A 17,900-nucleotide genomic window follows, 5' to 3' on the forward strand; every position below is an offset into this window, starting at 1 on the left:
GTTTTGGAACGAGGGGCTCTTGTTCACGACGATATTATTTGATAAGTGGCTCTGTTTTTCGCGGCCTTGACGTCATATCCCGGAGTCTACCTTTAAATAATATTTGTTTTAAATTACATTTAAATTAAGAGATTTAAAAAAAAATCTTCAACAACATCCTCGATGGCAGTGATCTGGTCATCAACTCTAGAATGTTCATGTTCTAGAACTAATAATATAATAGTGACAACTCTAGAATGTTCATGTTCTAGAACTAATAATATAATAGTGACAACTCTAGAATGTTCACGTTCTAGAACTAATAATATAATAGTGACAACTCTAGAACATCAACGTACTCCACAGCAGCGATCTGGTCCTGCACCTCCACGGTTCCCAGGCGCTGGTGGACCTCATGTAGAACTCTCTGGCCCAGGAACCCACTGCCCCGGCCATCCAGACGGACCACGATCACATCGTCAGAACTCACCAGAATCGTGTCCCAATCCAGAACGAAGCGGTCACTAACCGCCTGACCACCGGGGGTGCCGTCACTGAGGAAGCAGATAGAGTAGACACAGTGTAAATGTAGTAACAGGGACGGTCCAGGTTGAACCAGGGGAGGCCGGAGGAGGTAGAAATTGGAGGACGGGCTCACGAGGAACGGTATCGAACACTTCCTCCGATTTCGACCTCCACCAGCCTCACCTTGTCAGCACCCAGTAGGACACAGAAATACAAATGTGACACGTTCTAATGCTTTGGTCCTTATATCAGGATGTGATGTAATGATCAGACTTTTATTTCCTCATTGTTGAAAATCAATGACACATTGCTAGCTTGTTTTCTGAGCCTGCTAACAATGTAAAGTAGTGTTATAGTCAGGGGTGCACATAACTTTTTGGGGCCAGTGCTCAGAGGAGCACCTAGGGATGCTGCTTGGTGCTCCCCGAGCTCGCGAGTCACGACCCGTCCCACAGGATGGATGAAAAAGGGATACATGGATAACTTATATTAGCAAAACGACATTTATTCATAAATAAAGATGAACGAACAAATGATTGTGTGCAAAACAATAGAAACAAATGCAAAATCAAATGACTGCATGAAAGTCTGTCAGACTCCTTTAAACACAATGAAATCAACTGACATCTCTTTAAGCACTAACTGAATGTCTGTTCTTTAAACACACTGAAATAAACGGACATCTCTTTTTTATTTTAAAATAAAAGTGGGTAACATTAATATCACAAGAAAAGAGGATATTACATACCTGGGCTCCATCTTAGAGGCAAATCTTTCCGGAGATAAAATGGCAGCAAAAGTAATCAAAAAAGTGAACCATAGAACTAGATTCTTGTACAGGATATCCTCACTTGTCAGTAAAAACACACTGAGGACCCTATCAGGAGCTCTCATTCAATGTCACTTCGACTATGCCGTAACATCATGGTACTATAGAACCACAAAGGCCCATAAAACAAGACTCCAGACAGCCCAAAATAAACTGGTTAGGCTTCTGCTAGGCCTCAACCCTAGGACACATCTAACCGCTGCTCATTTTTTGAGCCTTGATTGGCTACGAGTAGTTGACAGAGTGCAGCAGCTTGCACTGGGCCTGGTCTTCAAGATACGCTACACCACAAAGACACCCAAGTACCTGTCAACATACTTCCAAAAAGTGAACAACGTCCACACATACAATACCAGAGGAAGCTCCACGAACCACGTTCAACCGCGTTGCACCACAAACAAGGGGATAAACTCGTTTGCAAACTATGCAGTAAAAATGTGGAACGCCCTTCCTATAATCTTAAAGGAGTGCAAAACACTGCCCACCTTCAAAACCACTCTCAAAAAACATTTACAGGAGGCTGCAATCCGTAACTGGACCCTCTAAATCAAAAATCAGATTAAAAGACCCGAACTACACACTGTACATACTTTGTGTTTTGTCCCCCGCCCCCACCTGTGGTGTATGTCCCCACCTGTCCTACCCGCTGTACATACCTAATGTTTTGTTGTATTGTTCTTCCCATGATGGATGTATATTTATCTTGTAGATAGTACTAGTTATTTGTCTGTATTATCTTGTAGATAGTACTAGGTTTTTTTTGTCTGTCTTACATGTAACGATGAATTGAGAATCAAGGACCCCAATTGAAATAAGCCAGTGGCTTTCTTGGGTTTTTATCCTGTTAGTTGACCTTGTATGTAATATGTACTTTCATGTACCTACTTCTGCAAATCTTCTAATAACGTTTTCAATCAATCAATCAAAACTGCTCTGTTCTGTAAACACTGAAATCAACTTTTCAACAAAAAGTTACAGCCTAAGCATTTATTTATGCTACAAGCTTAATCGTCATCATCACTGCTCTCTTGACTGCTGTAAATTATCACTGTCCTCAATTTCAACCATGGTAGAGTTTTTTTTGTGATCGTTTTTTTTTGTTTTTTTTGTTTTTTTGTTTGGTGCGCAATAGCGCCTTCATGCGGCTGATCTGCCGCGCAGCATGCATTTTGGCGACGCATGCGCACTGGCGCACCAGTTATGTGCACCCCTGGTTATAGTTAACTAGGAAGCAGTGGGGATTTCTCACCGAATCCATTGCATTGAAGTATTTTGGCTTGACTAGCGATTTTGTGTTGTGATTCTCAACAACATTGAAACGTAGTTCCGTGTTTCAAAAGAAAGGTCTGAACATTTTGATTGGTTGCCGACATGCGGACCAAGGCATTCGAACGTGTCACAAATAGAAACGTTCTGAACCTCATCATGGGGGTTCCTACCCACCGTAATACATAGAAAATACACGTCCTCCGAATTCACACACAACCTCAAATAGGAAAGACCCCTGAGGGAGACACCTACACCACCAACAGAAGGCCGTAGTGACGAGACTCTGAGAAGTCTGGAGGGTAGGAGATCTTCAGAGGCAGATCTGAGCAGAGAGAGGAGAGACAGACAGTCAGACACACACACACAGCATTAGAACAGCTCCCACATCCTGTCTCGCACTAGAACAGCCATGGGTGGGGTCATTTGACCCTGTGAGTAAAAAAAAAAAAGGTTATATCTTTGCACTCGATCAAATTTCAGGACCCTCCTTTCATGACTTTTCCTAGATATGTGCGTTCGACCACCCAGTATCCTTACATTTTCAAAATCACATCAGGATAAGCTGGTATAAATCTATTTTGCAGTTTTTCTGTGTAGGAGGCAGGCTAATTTACAAGGCTGCCAACTAGAGGTCGTTGTGTGTAAATAGCAGCTTCCCATTGTAAAGACTATGGTCATTTGACCCCCGAGGCGGCTCTTATAGTAGGTAATAAAGGCACGGCTGTTCTAGTGCTAGCCGCTAGCTCTGCCGTCTACACGTCCCTATTGGCAGAAGATCGTCGGCTCCCTGTCCCTGTGTTATCACCTCGTGATAGTATAGTGTGTATTGTGTTATTACTCAATAATATTGTATTTGTATTATATTATTGTTATTATTCTATATAAAAAAAAAAATCCTGTCCTTGTAGTTCACTGGAAAAAGGTTCCAGTCAATCAAGACCAAACCCTTGCTCCACCTGAACAGTTTCTTCCCCGTGGCAGTGGGCCTCACAAACAAGCCCTCTGCCTCTCACTGACTGTGGGACATCCACTACCCCCCTACCCCCGTCACACACACACACACACACACACACACACACACACACACACACACACGCACACACACACACACACACACACGCACACACACACACACACACACACACACACACACACACACGCACACACACACACACACACACACACACACACACACACACACACACACACACACACACACACATACAACTGACAATGTAATCTATATTAGTTCTACATACTCTAATTTACATCATTTTTGTTTTGTCTTTTTAAACTATTTTTGCTTATATAGTGTTGTTTATTACATTGTTGTTTATTTCTAATATTGTTGTTTGTATCATTATGTCTCATCCACCATCCACACCAAGTCAATTTCCTGTATATGCAAATTTGGCAATAAAAATTATTTTGATTCTGATTCCCTGCACTGTTGAGAGGTAGCTCCTAATGAGCATGTTATTTTGCGTTTACGACTGGGTCCTGCACATGATGGATACATATAATACATAAACTAGCACATGGTCAATACTCTTTGATTTGATTTGATCTCATCCCACATACATGGATATAAAACACACAGGAGAGTTGGATTATAAACTGAAACAATGGAGAAATGGAGAGGAAGAGGGAGATATAGAACAGTGTCGCCTTACCAAAGTGGTCTATCTGAAGAGTTCTGAAGTCAGTCAGCTGAATCCTCTTCGTCTTCAGAGCTGTCTTTAGCTGAGAGTTGTTCTCTAGGATGTAGTAGTCTATAGGTAGGGGGGAGGGAGGGGAGGAGGGAGGGAGGGAGGGAGGAGGAGGGATGGGAGGGAGGGAGAGGGGAGGAGGAGGGATGGGGAGGGAGAGAGAGGCGAGGGAGGGAGGGAGGAAGGGAGAGGGGAGGAAGAGGGAAGGGGAGGGAAGGAGGGAAGGGGAGGAAGGGAGGGAAAAAACAGAGTAAGAGAGAGATAGAGAGATATGGTTCATTAGGTATAGAAGCATCCACAATGTCTCCCGGCAGGCAAATGGCATGGGAGCCTGAAAACTCCTAAAGATCTCTATCACGTCTGAGATCAAATAAAACTAAAACTGTGCAGACACAAAAAGATGAAAAAAATGGAAAAGATTGAGTGTTTGGTTTTGCAGCGCACACACACACACACACACACACACACACACACACACACACACACACACACACACACACACAGACACACACACACACCACACACACACACACACACACACACACACACACACACACACACACACACACACACACACACACACACACAGACGCATGCTCGCTTCAGAAGACTCACGTTGCATGTAAGCTCTACTTCCCCATCTAGTTAAATGAGGATCGGATTACACCAACACTGATTCAGCAATGTAGGTTTGTTGTGGCCCCAAATAGGAGATAATGATGCATCTTTAATGAAGGAATTAATCAAAATGGCTGCCTGCTCTGAGGCTGAAGAAGGAGCTAGCTTTGATGTAAGATTGAGCAGGGTAGTTGAATGGGATCATTGGTTTTATCAGAGTCAATTGTTAGAGAATAATTAATGGTGATTTATCAGTCTGAGAATATAGAAAGCGAGCCGCACACTCTTGCTCTGATGCACATTTTTAATTTCACCGTTATTTAAATGTTTCGCTAGGTAGCTTCCTTCTTCAGGGTTTTGCTCGATGTCTCAGTCTTACCTGAGTCTAGACGTCACAGTGAGAGGTTGTCAAGACCTGCACCATCTTTAACATAGGAGGTACCCTCACGTTTCAAGTTTCAAAGTGTATTGTCACATGACACAAGTGTAAGAGAGTAAAATGATTAGGCTTCGGTTCCTGACATTTGTGTGCGTGTGTGTGTGTGTTTCAAGTTTATTGTTTTTACGTCACATTACACAACTGTAAAAGAGTAAAATGTGACAGCAACTGGTGAAACCGGGAACAAGTCGGCAACCGACGGACCGTTCAGACTTTTATAGCTTTTTATAACTTTTTAATAGCCTCTCTGGACGGTACAGTTCTAGTGATGGGATAATGACATTCCTGGACGAGCATTGCAGTGTTTTGGCTTGACTAATGAGTGTGTCATTGATTTTCAATTACAAGACGAGATGGAGCTCATGGTAATGTGTGGAACGGAATCAGGAAAAGCATCAAACACATTCCGTGCGAGACCATGAGCCCATCCGCCGATTTCTACCTCCATCAGCCTCCCTAGCGACAGAGAGATTCCAAAATCACTCTTGCTACACTCCCATTTCTGACCGTGGAAGCTTGAAGGTAACGCTAAGGAGACTGCTGAGGTCTGACTCTCACCATGGGCGATGCATACTATAGATCCCCTTTAGCTATGAAGGAAACCACCTCTGTGCAAGAAGCATTCCTCTCTGTTGGATACATTACATGTACTGTATTTACCAACAACAAGTGCTTATCAATGCTGCTTTTTGTCAAAAGCAGACATGTTATTTTCTCCACATTCCTCTAAACCACAAACCCTGGACCTATTGTGTGTCTGAGGAATGTCAATGGAGCTGGATGGAGCTGAATGGAGCTGGATGGAGGTGAATGGAGGTGAATGGAGCTGGATGGAGCTGGATGGAGCTGGATTGAGCTAGATTGAGCTGGATGGAGGTGAATGGAGCTGGATGGAGGTGAATGGAGCTGAATGGAGGTGAATGGAGCTGAATGGAGCTGAATGGAGCTGAATGGAGGTGAATGGAGCTGAATGGAGCTGAATGGAGGTGAATAGAGCTGGATGGAGCTGAATGGAGCTGAATGGAGCTGAATGGAAGTGAATAGAGCTGGATGGAGCTGGATGGAGGTGAATGGAGCTGAATGAAGGTGAATGGAGCTGGATGGAGCTGGATGGAGCTGGATGGAGGTGAATAGAGCTGAATGGAGGTGAATAGAGCTGAATGGAGGTGAATGGAGGTGAATGGAGGTGAATAGAGCTGGATGGAGGTGAATAGAGCTGAATGGAGGTGAATAGAGCTGAATGGATGTGAATAGAGCTGAATGGAGGTGAATAGAGCTGAATGGAGGTGAATAGAGCTGAATGGAGGTGAATGGAGGTGAATGGAGGTGAATAGAGCTGGATGGAGGTGAATGGAGCTGAATAGAGCTGGATGGAGGTGAATGGAGCTGGATGGAGGTGAATAGAGCTGGATGGAGGTGAATGGAGCTGGATGGAGGTGAATAGAGCTGGATGGAGGTGAATAGAGCTGGATGGAGGTGAATAGAGCTGGATGGAGGTGAATAGAGCTGGATGGAGGTGAATAGAGCTGGATGGAGGTGAATAGAGCTGAATGGAGGTGAATGGAGGTGAATGGAGGTGAATGGAGCTGAATAGAGCTGAATGGAGGTGAATGGAGGTGAATGGAGCTGAATAGAGCTGGATGGAGGTGAATGGAGCTGGATGGAGGTGAATAGAGCTGGATGGAGGTGAATAGAGCTGGATGGAGGTGAATAGAGCTGGATGGAGGTGAATAGAGCTGGATGGAGGTGAATAGAGCTGGATGGAGGTGAATAGAGCTGAATGGAGGTGAATGGAGGTGAATGGAGGTGAATGGAGCTGAATAGAGCTGAATGGAGGTGAATGGAGGTGAATGGAGCTGAATAGAGCTGGATGGAGGTGAATGGAGCTGGATGGAGGTGAATAGAGCTGGATGGAGGTGAATAGAGCTGGATGGAGGTGAATAGAGCTGAATAGAGCTGGATGGAGGTGAATGGAGCTGGATGGAGGTGAATAGAGCTGAATGGAGCTGGATGGAGGTGAATGGAGCTGGATGGAGGTGAATGGAGCTGGATGGAGGTGAATGGAGCTGAATGGAGGTGAATGGAGCTGGATGGAGGTGAATGGAGCTGGATGGAGGTGAATAGAGCTGGATGGAGGTGAATAGAGCTGGATGGAGGTGAATGGAGGTGAATGAAGGTGAATGGAGCTGGATGGAGGTGAATGGAGCTGGATGGAGGTTAATGGAGCTGGATGGAGGTGAATAGAGCTGAATAGAGCTGGATGGAGGTGAATAGAGCTGGATGGAGGTGAATAGAGCTGGATGGAGGTGAATAGAGCTGGATGGAGGTGAATAGAGCTGGATGGAGGTGAATAGAGCTGGATGGAGGTGAATAGAGCTGGATGGAGGTGAATAGAGCTGAATGGAGGTGAATGGAGGTGAATAGAGCTGGATGGAGGTGAATGGAGGTGAATGGAGGTGAATGGAGGTGAATAGAGCTGGATGGAGGTGAATGGAGGTGAATAGAGCTGAATGGAGCTGGATGGAGCTGAATAGAGCTGGATGGAGGTGAATGGAGCTGGATGGAGGTGAATAGAGCTGGATGGAGGTGAATAGAGCTGAATGGAGGTGAATAGAGCTGAATGGAGGTGAATGGAGGTGAATGGAGCTGGATGGAGGTGGATAGAGCTGGATGGAGGTGAATAGAGCTGGATGGAGGTGAATAGAGCTGGATGGAGGTTAATGGAGCTGGATGGAGGTGAATAGAGCTGGATGGAGGTGAATGGAGCTGGATGGAGGTGAATAGAGCTGGATGGAGGTGAATGGAGCTGGATGGAGGTGAATAGAGCTGGATGGAGGTGAATAGAGCTGGATGGAGGTGAATAGAGCTGGATGGAGGTTAATGGAGCTGGATGGAGGTTAATGGAGCTGAATGAAGGTGAATGGAGCTGGATGGAGGTGAATGGAGCTGGATGGAGGTTAATGGAGCTGGATGGAGGTGAATGGAGCTGGATGGAGGTGAATGGAGCTGGTTGGAGCTAGATTGAGCTTAATGGAGCTGGATGGAGCTGGATGGAGGTGAATAGAGCTGAATGGAGGTGAATGCAGCTGGATGGAGCTGAATGGAGGTGAATGGAGCTGGATGGAGCTGAATGGAGGTGAATGGAGGTGAATAGGGCTGGATGGAGCTAGATTGAGCTGAATGGAGCTGTATGGAGCTGGATGGAGGTGAATCAGAGGTCTGCAAGCCCGACGGGACCCGACGCCATGAACAGATCAGGGCCGGGCTCGGGACGATTTTATTTGGCAAAGATAGGGTTTGGGAAAAGTGAGAGTGTCATCAAGAATCAAGATGGAGAAGCTAAAATCTCAGCTAGCAAAGGCAGAGCTTTTGATAGTTTCTAATGTGTCTGGTAAGCTGCATTGTGGAAGAATTTTTACTTGATTACAAATTTGGAAAAGAAAGAAAGTGCAGTGCAGGAATTGCAATAGTCGATATCCATACGATATCCTAGTCTATGATAGTTTACGACAGAAAGAAACACGGTTCTTCCCATCTGCAACGCCATGTTGACCAGACAGACAGACAGACAGACAGGCAGACAGACAGACAGACACGCAGGGACGAAACGGTGTGAAAGAAAGCTAACCAACCGAAGTGTCAAAGACTTAACAAAGGGAAGAACACAGAGCCAGTCTGCAACCGACAGACCGAAACGCCAGCTCTCATATGCGACCCAAGTGAGGGATTCAATAGCACGTTTTTTTTTTTTTTTGGAACCGGCTTCGCTAGCTCTGGCTAAACGACCATGTTGCGTTTCGGCGGTCGGTCTGGTGAGACGGATGAAACGCCGCCGGTGGACTTACTGGAGTTGTGGAGGCTGTGGAGGATCACGGTCGGGACGCCAGGACCTGGAGGGACACAACACCAGAAGTCAGAGGTCAGAGACTGGGGGGGGGGTTCACCTCCTACAACAGCCCCCTGTGTCATCCTAGGGGGGAGGCTGGTGGAGGTAGAAATCAGAGGACCGGGGAGGGGCTCATTGTATTCCAATGCTTGGAACGGAATGAGGAATACCATATCATTACGATAAGCCCCCCTCCCCGCGCGCGCGTCCTCCGATTTCTACACCCGCCGGCCTCGCCTACTGTCATGGTGGGAGACTTCTGGGTGGTTTTCGTTCTGTTCAAACAACAACCGGTTCCGGTTCAGTTTCAAGAACAAACCTCCCAGATTAGAGAAAAGAATAACAGACAGAATCAATGCCGTGTGTTTATGCATTTAGACGCGCGCACGCACGCACGTGCACACCAGTGGTGTAGCGGACGGGCCCGCAAGCGACGCACCGCGGGGGGGCCCCAGCCACTAGGGATTGGATACAACTTTTTTTTTTTTTTTATAAAACAAAGAAAATAAGTGGCCCTTCATTGTGTCAACCTTAATTTTAATATATAGGCCTATATTAAAACATATATACATAGTTAGCCGTATCCAATAGCAACATTTGACATCCACGAAAATGAGCAAGCGAAAATACCTCAGCTGTGCGCAAAAACGGGAACTTTCCTATAAAAAGGAACAAAATTCAGCGAAACTTCGAAAAATGTCATCTTTTCTTTTGAGCTTCTGAGACTAAAGGCCCTTGCACACCAATGCGTTTTTTACGACCGTTAAAAAATTTAATTAGAACTCATGTTGTGTCAATCACGCTTGCACACCGAATCCGTAATATTCGTCCTTCAAAAAAAAAATCGGAACAGGTTCGATTTTCTGCGTTTTTCGCGTCCGTCAAAAGCCTTTTGAGAGTTGTTATTGACCACTCCGCCATGGTATAGAGGGACACATCATCAAATTAGAACTTTAGGACAGTTGGATTAATGTTTACGGAAGTACATGTCTCAAGTATTATCTCGGCGGTTAGTCGAGTGAAAGAAAAACAACATACAGATGATAATTCACACAATATAATACCACGAAAGCGTACGGCCCTAAACAATAACATTCATTTGGGCAGCATCATACTCAAACTCAGGCAGAAGGGCAGGGTCCGGCCAGGTGCACACACTGTCACAGACTGCTAATGCATCATACAGGTAGGCTACATCATTCAGCTGGTTACAGCGGTTTCTTTTTCTATTCTACTATTCAATTTCTACTTCTGCTGTCTGCGTCTCCCTGGGTATTCCAGATGGCAAACAGTAAAGAAATGGCACAATATACCAGGACTTAAGAAACGAGATGTCCAACAAAGGATGTGGCAAACCCTGGCCTATTTTGCGCAACAAGTAGACTCTGATGCAGCGGAGACAGGGTTGCCAGATGGGCTGGTTTTTGGTCGATTTAGCAGTTTTTAGACTGTGGTTAGGTTGGAAATTCTCAATCCCATCAGGCAACCCTGAGCGGAGAGTCTACACATGGTATGATTACAGATATCACACTGCAGGAGATGCACACCACGCTTTGTTAAAAGAAATAAAGATTTATTGTACTTTTCTACTGATAATACATTCTACTGATGTGGTCTACCATTTGGTTTTAGTTATATTGCTCTCAGTTGTTTGTACCTTTTGCTAAATCAAGCATTTAGAATGTGCATATTGCGAAAGTTCGCAACGTAAAAAAACGCAACGGTCTCCGCAACGGACCGGTGTGCAAGGTCTCTGTGCGTAACGTTTTTTTCGGATGACGGATTTAAAAATACGCATGCGAAAACGCACGCATTGGTGTGCAAAGACCTTAAAAAACGCATGTTTTTTTTCCACCTCCGTTGCGAAAGGGCCCCCGCCGCTACCTTGCGGGGGGGCCTCGGGATTTTGCGGTACGCCACTGGTGCACACGCACGCACGCACACCTGTCACAGCTCCTGTCCCCTCTACTTCTTTAGAGTACCTGTTAAATCAACTGTTAAAGGTCATTCAGACATTCAATAACCCAGGCCTGTCAAATTAAGTCAATCCTATTCAGCACCATGAGTGTGTGGGTGTGTGGGTGTGTGTGTGTGTGTGCATGGTGTGTGTGTGTGTGTGTGTGTGTGTGTGTGTGTGTGCCGGCCGACCAACCCCTCAACAAATCACTCCCTGCCACCCCATCAGCAGACCCACTCCCCCCCCCCCCCTCCCCCAGCCCTCTCTCCTAGAGTCTGAAGACGTCTGGTGGAGACGTACACCCCCCCTGTTATTTAACCCCCTCACGGCCACTCTGCCGGTGAACCATAAACACACAAGGCTTTCTAAACATCGCGTCTGACAGATGAAAGCGGATGACAGCTAGCCGAGTTCTAATTCCACAAGCTCGAGAGTGTGTTCCGTCATGCCTAACACATACAATGTTTTAATTAAAAATGTAATACACAGAAAAAATAAACGTCAGGGGTCGGACCTCTTAGATGGGAATAATACGACATCAGCATAAACGCCGCTCGGCCGAGCGGTACCGAGACCCCTGTGTTACTGTCTCCACAGAGCAATGGTGGTCTCTGGTCTCTGTATGCATTCTCACTAGAGGGGTAGGGGTGGGGGGAGGAGGAGGGGGAGGGGGAGGAGGAGGGGGAGGAGGAGAGGGAGGAGGAGGAGGAGGAGCAGGAGGAGGAGGGGGAGGGGGAGGAGGAGGAGGGGAAGGAGGAGGAGGAGGAGGAGGGGGATGGGGAGGAGGAGGAAGGGGAAGGAGGGGGATGGGGAGGAGGAGGAGGGGAAGGAGGAGGAGGAGGAGGAGGGGGAGGGGGAGGAGGAGGAGGGGAAGGAGGGGGATGGGGAGGAGGAGGAAGGGGAGGGCGAGGAGGAGGAGGGGAAGGAGGGGGAGGTGAAGGAGGGGGAGGGGAAGGAGGAGGAGGAGGAGGAGGAGGGGAAGGAGGGGGAGGTGGAGGAGGGGGAGGGGAAGGAGGGGGAGGGGGAGGAGGAGGAGGGGAAGGAGGAGGAGGAGGAGGAGGAGGAGGGGGAGGGGGAGGAGGAGGAGGGGAAGGAGGGGGATGGGGAGGAGGAGGAAGGGGAGGGGGAGGAGGAAGGGGAGGGCGAGGAGGAGGAGGGGAAGGAGGGGGAGGTGGAGGAGGGGGGCAGTTGTGACTTGGTTTATGCTGAACATTACCTTCTATGCCAGGCAACATTCTCTATGTTCTCTAAAGCTCATAAACAGCCAACCAGCCTGCTGAGGTAAAACGGAAGCGTCATCGCACCCAACAAGACAGCGCTCTCCACTTGCTGATGAAGCAGAAGACAACGCCTCCGAGCCTCCAGTCATGTCAACCCCATCTGATGAAAACTAATCAGAACAACAAACAACGCGGAACGACCTCTCTTTAATAGGCCACGCAGAACACCACCAACAACACCTAAAGCGGTGCGACACGCCAGAGCGTGTAATTGTTTTAATTCGATGCTCCTTATTGGAGGAGTGTCACTAATGATAGGTTACCGCAGGCCACGCCCCCCGACATCTGTCAAACAACAGCGGCCCCCGTAAAAATGAAACGGCTGACTAAATTGACGACAATAAAAACGACATTATCTCAGTTTTAATTGAACCGTCCATCCATCCCGAATGGTTCTCTGTTGATGTGGATATAAAGTCCTATTAGGAATCATCTCACCACCACAACCGCCCCCGCTGTAAAAAAAAAAAGAAAAAAAAGAAAAGAAGCTATTAGCTAACTTTAACTTGAGCTGTTTCGCTGTGTTAACGTGTTAGCTTGGCTACCTTCCTTACTTCATAGTGTTACGATAGGGGTGTGGATTTTAGCATTTTAGCCTAACTGCCTCACCAGTGTTATAGTGAAGGTTAAATGCTACTGGCTGTGTGTTAGCAGTTTAGTCTCACTCAACCAGAATTTTTACAGTGTTGATGTTGGAGACACTGTGTTACCTTTGTTTCACTTCTATGTAACCATGATGGATCCAGAAACTGTCGTTTATGAAAGTCAAAAGACCTCTTTCTGAAGGGAAAAGGAAGGATGAGCCTACAGGCTATGTTAGCGTGTTAGCTTAGCCTCACCTTTACAGTGCAGAATGATGTGCTGGTTGCTGGGGCTGATGTCAGCGCTGAAGAACAGACAATGGGCCTTGTTCAGCTCACACGTCAGACACCGTCGAGGGAACAACCCCACAGCCTTCACACTGGAGAACCGCAGAGGGGATAGAGGAGAGGAGAGAGACAGAGAGAGAGAGAGAGAGAGAGAGAGAGAGAGAGAGAGAGAGAGAGAGAGAGAGAGAGAGAGAGAGAGAGAGAGAGAGGGGGAGGGAAGATAGAGGAGAGAGGGAGGGTTGTAGGAGAAATAATATAGTGCATCAGCATCTGTAGTAGCACTCTACACCAAACTGCTGACTCACCTCTGGAGACCTACTGTTCTGTACCCTGGCTGGTGGAGGTGGACATAGGAGGACAGGAGGCTCATCGTAACACGTGGAACGGAACGGGGGAACAATGTCAGATACCATTCCTCATTCCGTTCCATGCGTTACAACGAGCCTGTCCTCCGATGTCTCCCTCCATCAGCCTCCCCCGTGGTAGAGTATGGAGGTTACAGCGTAGCACCTGAGGTACTGCAGTTAGCATATTATGCTATTTATACCCTACGGCGGCTACTCTCGCAGTGCTGAGGCAGGGAGAGTCACCTTGGCGACAGCACGGGGAAATCTGACAGCATGTGGACATGATTATGCCGATTCCTAAAACAAAGGGGGTGGGTGTCACAAACCCGAAGGTAGTGGCGAAAAAAGGGAGTCCACACATTGTTTAAATTAAACAACTTAAGTTTTATTATACTAAATAAGCTAAATAAACTAAATAACATGTGTATAGGAATATGGATAAGAATCAGTAGTGTAAGCCATGAGTGATTGGGTGTAGAATGTATGTCGTATGTGTAAGGGGTGTATGTATGTAGTGTAAAACTACCTAGGAGACCTCACCAAAAACCCTCAAGGAACCAAAGCCAGTGGAAGAGAGAGTGAGCTGAGCATACACCCACAATATATATATGTTACGGTACATGTGGGAATACGGTACATGTGGGAAAACTAGGGTTAGGGTTAGGTGCTACGTCGACTTGGTACATGCTGGCATGTCTAACCCTAACCCTAATCCTATCCCTAACCATAACCCTACCCCCAAACCAAACCCTAACGTTAACCGTAGCACCCTAGGACCTAACCTTAACCCTAGTTTTCCCACATGTACCGTATTCCCACATGTACCGTAACATATATCCTCAGCTCCCCAAACCCAGGTGACACTTAGGCTGACGACCTACCCCCTCTGCCAAGGTTCCCAAAGGAAAGAGCAACAGCCAATAGGCAGACAGATTGGGAGCCGTCACATGGGACTATGAATAAAAAGTGCTGTCATTTCAGAACGGTGAAACCGTTATGTAAATAAATACCATGCAATCACAGCAGAGACTTTCTACTCTAACCTCATCGCGCAATTGGAGGCGTAGATTCAAAAAGAAGAGAAAATGCTTCCCGGTCCCGTTACTTCCGCAGGGCGCTGTATAACCCTGATGAAAGCAGCTCGCTCCTGAAACGTCGTTTCATACATTACTGCATCTGAGTTAAACTGTGCAGCTTTAGTCAGTCTAAATACATAAGCTGCTTATTGCGCTTTTATTTTCTGTCAATAATTACCCTTCAGAGTGTCTTCATAATCCCATGTATCAATGGGAAATCAATCCTCCTTTATTGACTGTGAAACGGCCTCCAGCGACATATCGTTTTAGCAGGGGAGGCTGGCGGAGGTAGAAACCTGGAGGACGGGGTCACTGTAACGCACGGGACAGAATGAGGAAGTGTGTTCGTTCGATACCACTCCTCATCCCGTTCCTTGCATCCCGACACAGTAAGTCCGTCCTCCGATTTCTACCTCCACCAGCCTCTCCCTTGCTGTGAATAGGTCCTCTATACCGATATCGCCTGGCAGACAGTCTCACAAAAAAACAACAAACACCCCCACAACCCTACTCAGACAGCGACTAGCTGTTGTTGTTCACGAAACAAACCGTTGTACCTTCCTCAAAAAGACGCCACAAGAATAACAATATAACGGCCCAGAAAACAAAGACGAAAATACTAACAAAAACAGCTGTCAAAAAGGCCCACAGTGTTGACACTCGCTCACCTGAAAAGCTGTCGGCGACGCGGCGAGCCCTCCGTACTGAGGAAGTAGCTGTTCGGGGGACAGGGGGGCGGAGGGAGGACAGGAAACAAACAGAATAATTTTGATGTCAAAGAGGAGCCGTGGTCTTTTGTGTTCTGATGATTATTATTCTAATAAGTCGGTGACTCAGCTGTGTGTCTGTGTGTGTGTCACCTCGGAAAACCAGCCACAGGGACACAGGGACACAGTACCGGAGACAGAGCTATAATTTAATAATTTAATAATTTAATATAATTTTGCCATTTAGCAGACGCTTTTATCCAAAGCGACTTACAATTACGAATTACAGGGACATTCCCCCTGGAGTAACTGAGGGCTAAGTGCCTTACCCAAGGGCACACTAGTAGTGGTGTGGCTTCAGGCGGGATTTGAACTCACAACCTTCCGATCACAAGTCCAACTCACTATCCACTAGACCACCACTACCCCTATAGAGCTGAGGCTAATCGTTCACATTTTACAAAACAGATGTCCTTTGTACCTGACGGCTCTGCTAATGCTTTTTCAATGATGTAGACTAGTAGACTGTCTATGGTAGCGGTGTAGGAGTGGTGTTTTTCGGAGGGGGGCTTTGAGAAGAACGAACATATCTGACTGCTGATTCACCTGTTGTACATCACAATAACGTGACAGTTCGGTTCTGCTTAATTTGGCTTGAGTTTCAAAAAGCTTTTCTTTTAGATCATTTACACCGTAGTCTGTTGTTGGGGAGGAGAGAGGAGAGAGGAGGGAGGGGAGACACACACACAGACACACACACACGCACACACACACACACACACACACAAACACACACACACACACACATACACACACACACACACACAGAGACACACACACACACACATACACACACACACACACACACAGACACACACACACACACACACACACGCACACACATACACACACAGACACACACACCAGTCAGGTAGGTGGGAGGACAGACTCACATGTTGTCGTTGTTTTCATCGTATGCCAGGATCTTAGTCACCTCCCAGTTCCCTGAGGTCAGGTGACGCACCTCATTCTGATCTGCCCTGAACTGGAGGGGAGGAGGGAGGGAGGGAGGAGGGAGGGGGGGAGGAGGGGAGGGAGGAGGGAGGGAGGAGGGGAGGAGGGAGGGAGGGAGGAGGGGAGGGAGGAGGGAGGGAGGGAGGGAAGGAGGAGGGGAGGGAGGGAGGGAGGAGGGAGGGAGGGAGGAGGGAGGGAGGGAGGAGGGAGGGAGGAGAGAGGGAGGAGGGAGGGAGGGTGGGAGGGAGGAGGGGAGGGATGGTGGGAGGGAGGAGGGGAGGGAGGAGGGAGGGAGGGATGAGAGAGGGAGGAGGGAGAAGGGGAGGAAGGACGAGAGAGGGAGGGGGAAAGTACAGAGGGAGGGAGGAGAGAGGGAGGACAGGGAATAGCTGTAAAACTCACTGTATTTTTCATCCCACATATTCACAGACAGATAAAGTCACATAGCTACAATATATTCATATAGAGATAAAGTCACATAGCTACAATATATTCATATAGAGAAAAAGTCACATAGCTACAATATATTCATATAGAGATAAAGTCACATAGCTACAATATATTCATATAGAGATAAAGTCACATAGCTACAATATATTCATTAGAGATAAAGTCACATAGCTACAATATTATATTCACAGGCATAAATAGCCCATTGAATAAAGCACCACTGACACGCTGGCTGTACAGTCACAATGGTCACTTGACCCTGGTCCGTGCAGTAACCATGGCGACGGCCCCCCTCACCTGCGTGGTGAACATGGCGATGTGGTGGAACTCCCCACGGCCGCCCTGCTTCACGGGAACCGTCAGGAAGAACCGGCTGCCATCCCTGGAGAACACGGGCTCCTGGTTCTAAAAGAACACACACAGAACACAGAACACAGAACATCTGGGTTCTCTCTGGGGCCTGGGGTGTGTGTGTGTGTGTGGGTGTGTGGGTGTCTCTGTGTGTGTGTGTGTATGTGTGTGTGTGTGTGTGTGTGTGTGTGTGCGTGCGTGTGTGTCTCGATACATAAACATTGTGCATTGACTCTATCTGGGACACGGATGCAGGACCAGTGGTATTGACAGTACAAGCCATCAGGGGAGGCTGGTGGAGGTAGACATTGAAGGCTCATATCAGATATATATACGCTGTGTTTGATACAGTTGCTCATGCCGTTCCATGCCCGTCCTCCAATATCTACCTCCACCAGCCTCTCCTGCGACACATGCAGTGAATAGGATTTTAAATATTGAAATAGTTTGGCATTTAGCCAAGACCAATTCATTTCATGGCTTGGAATGATTGTGAATGATTATGAATGATTGTGAATGATTATGAATGATTATGAATGACGGACAAAAACGGTACCTGTTTTGAAAGCCAAAGCTCTGACGTCTCTTCATGCCT

General features: G+C 47.0%; 1 protein-coding gene across 1 annotated transcript in view; it reads right to left on the reverse strand.

Annotated features, from left to right (window-relative positions):
* Positions 1–17,900, reverse strand: part of dpp10 (dipeptidyl peptidase like 10) — a gene marked incomplete at both ends in the record, with an annotated part of 123,966 nt that overhangs the window by 7,292 nt on the left and 98,774 nt on the right. The window contains 9 exons of the mRNA XM_080536359.1: positions 339–533; positions 2,855–2,924; positions 4,276–4,374; positions 9,214–9,258; positions 13,331–13,452; positions 15,452–15,499; positions 16,444–16,535; positions 17,252–17,359; positions 17,862–17,900. Coding sequence (XP_080392485.1) covers positions 339–533; positions 2,855–2,924; positions 4,276–4,374; positions 9,214–9,258; positions 13,331–13,452; positions 15,452–15,499; positions 16,444–16,535; positions 17,252–17,359; positions 17,862–17,900 — 818 coding nt within the window. The remainder of the gene's footprint in view (positions 1–338; positions 534–2,854; positions 2,925–4,275; positions 4,375–9,213; positions 9,259–13,330; positions 13,453–15,451; positions 15,500–16,443; positions 16,536–17,251; positions 17,360–17,861) is intronic.

This window comes from Nansenia antarctica, assembly GCF_963989245.1.
Source record: "Nansenia antarctica genome assembly, chromosome: 7".
Classification (NCBI taxonomy): domain Eukaryota; kingdom Metazoa; phylum Chordata; class Actinopteri; order Argentiniformes; family Microstomatidae; genus Nansenia; species Nansenia antarctica.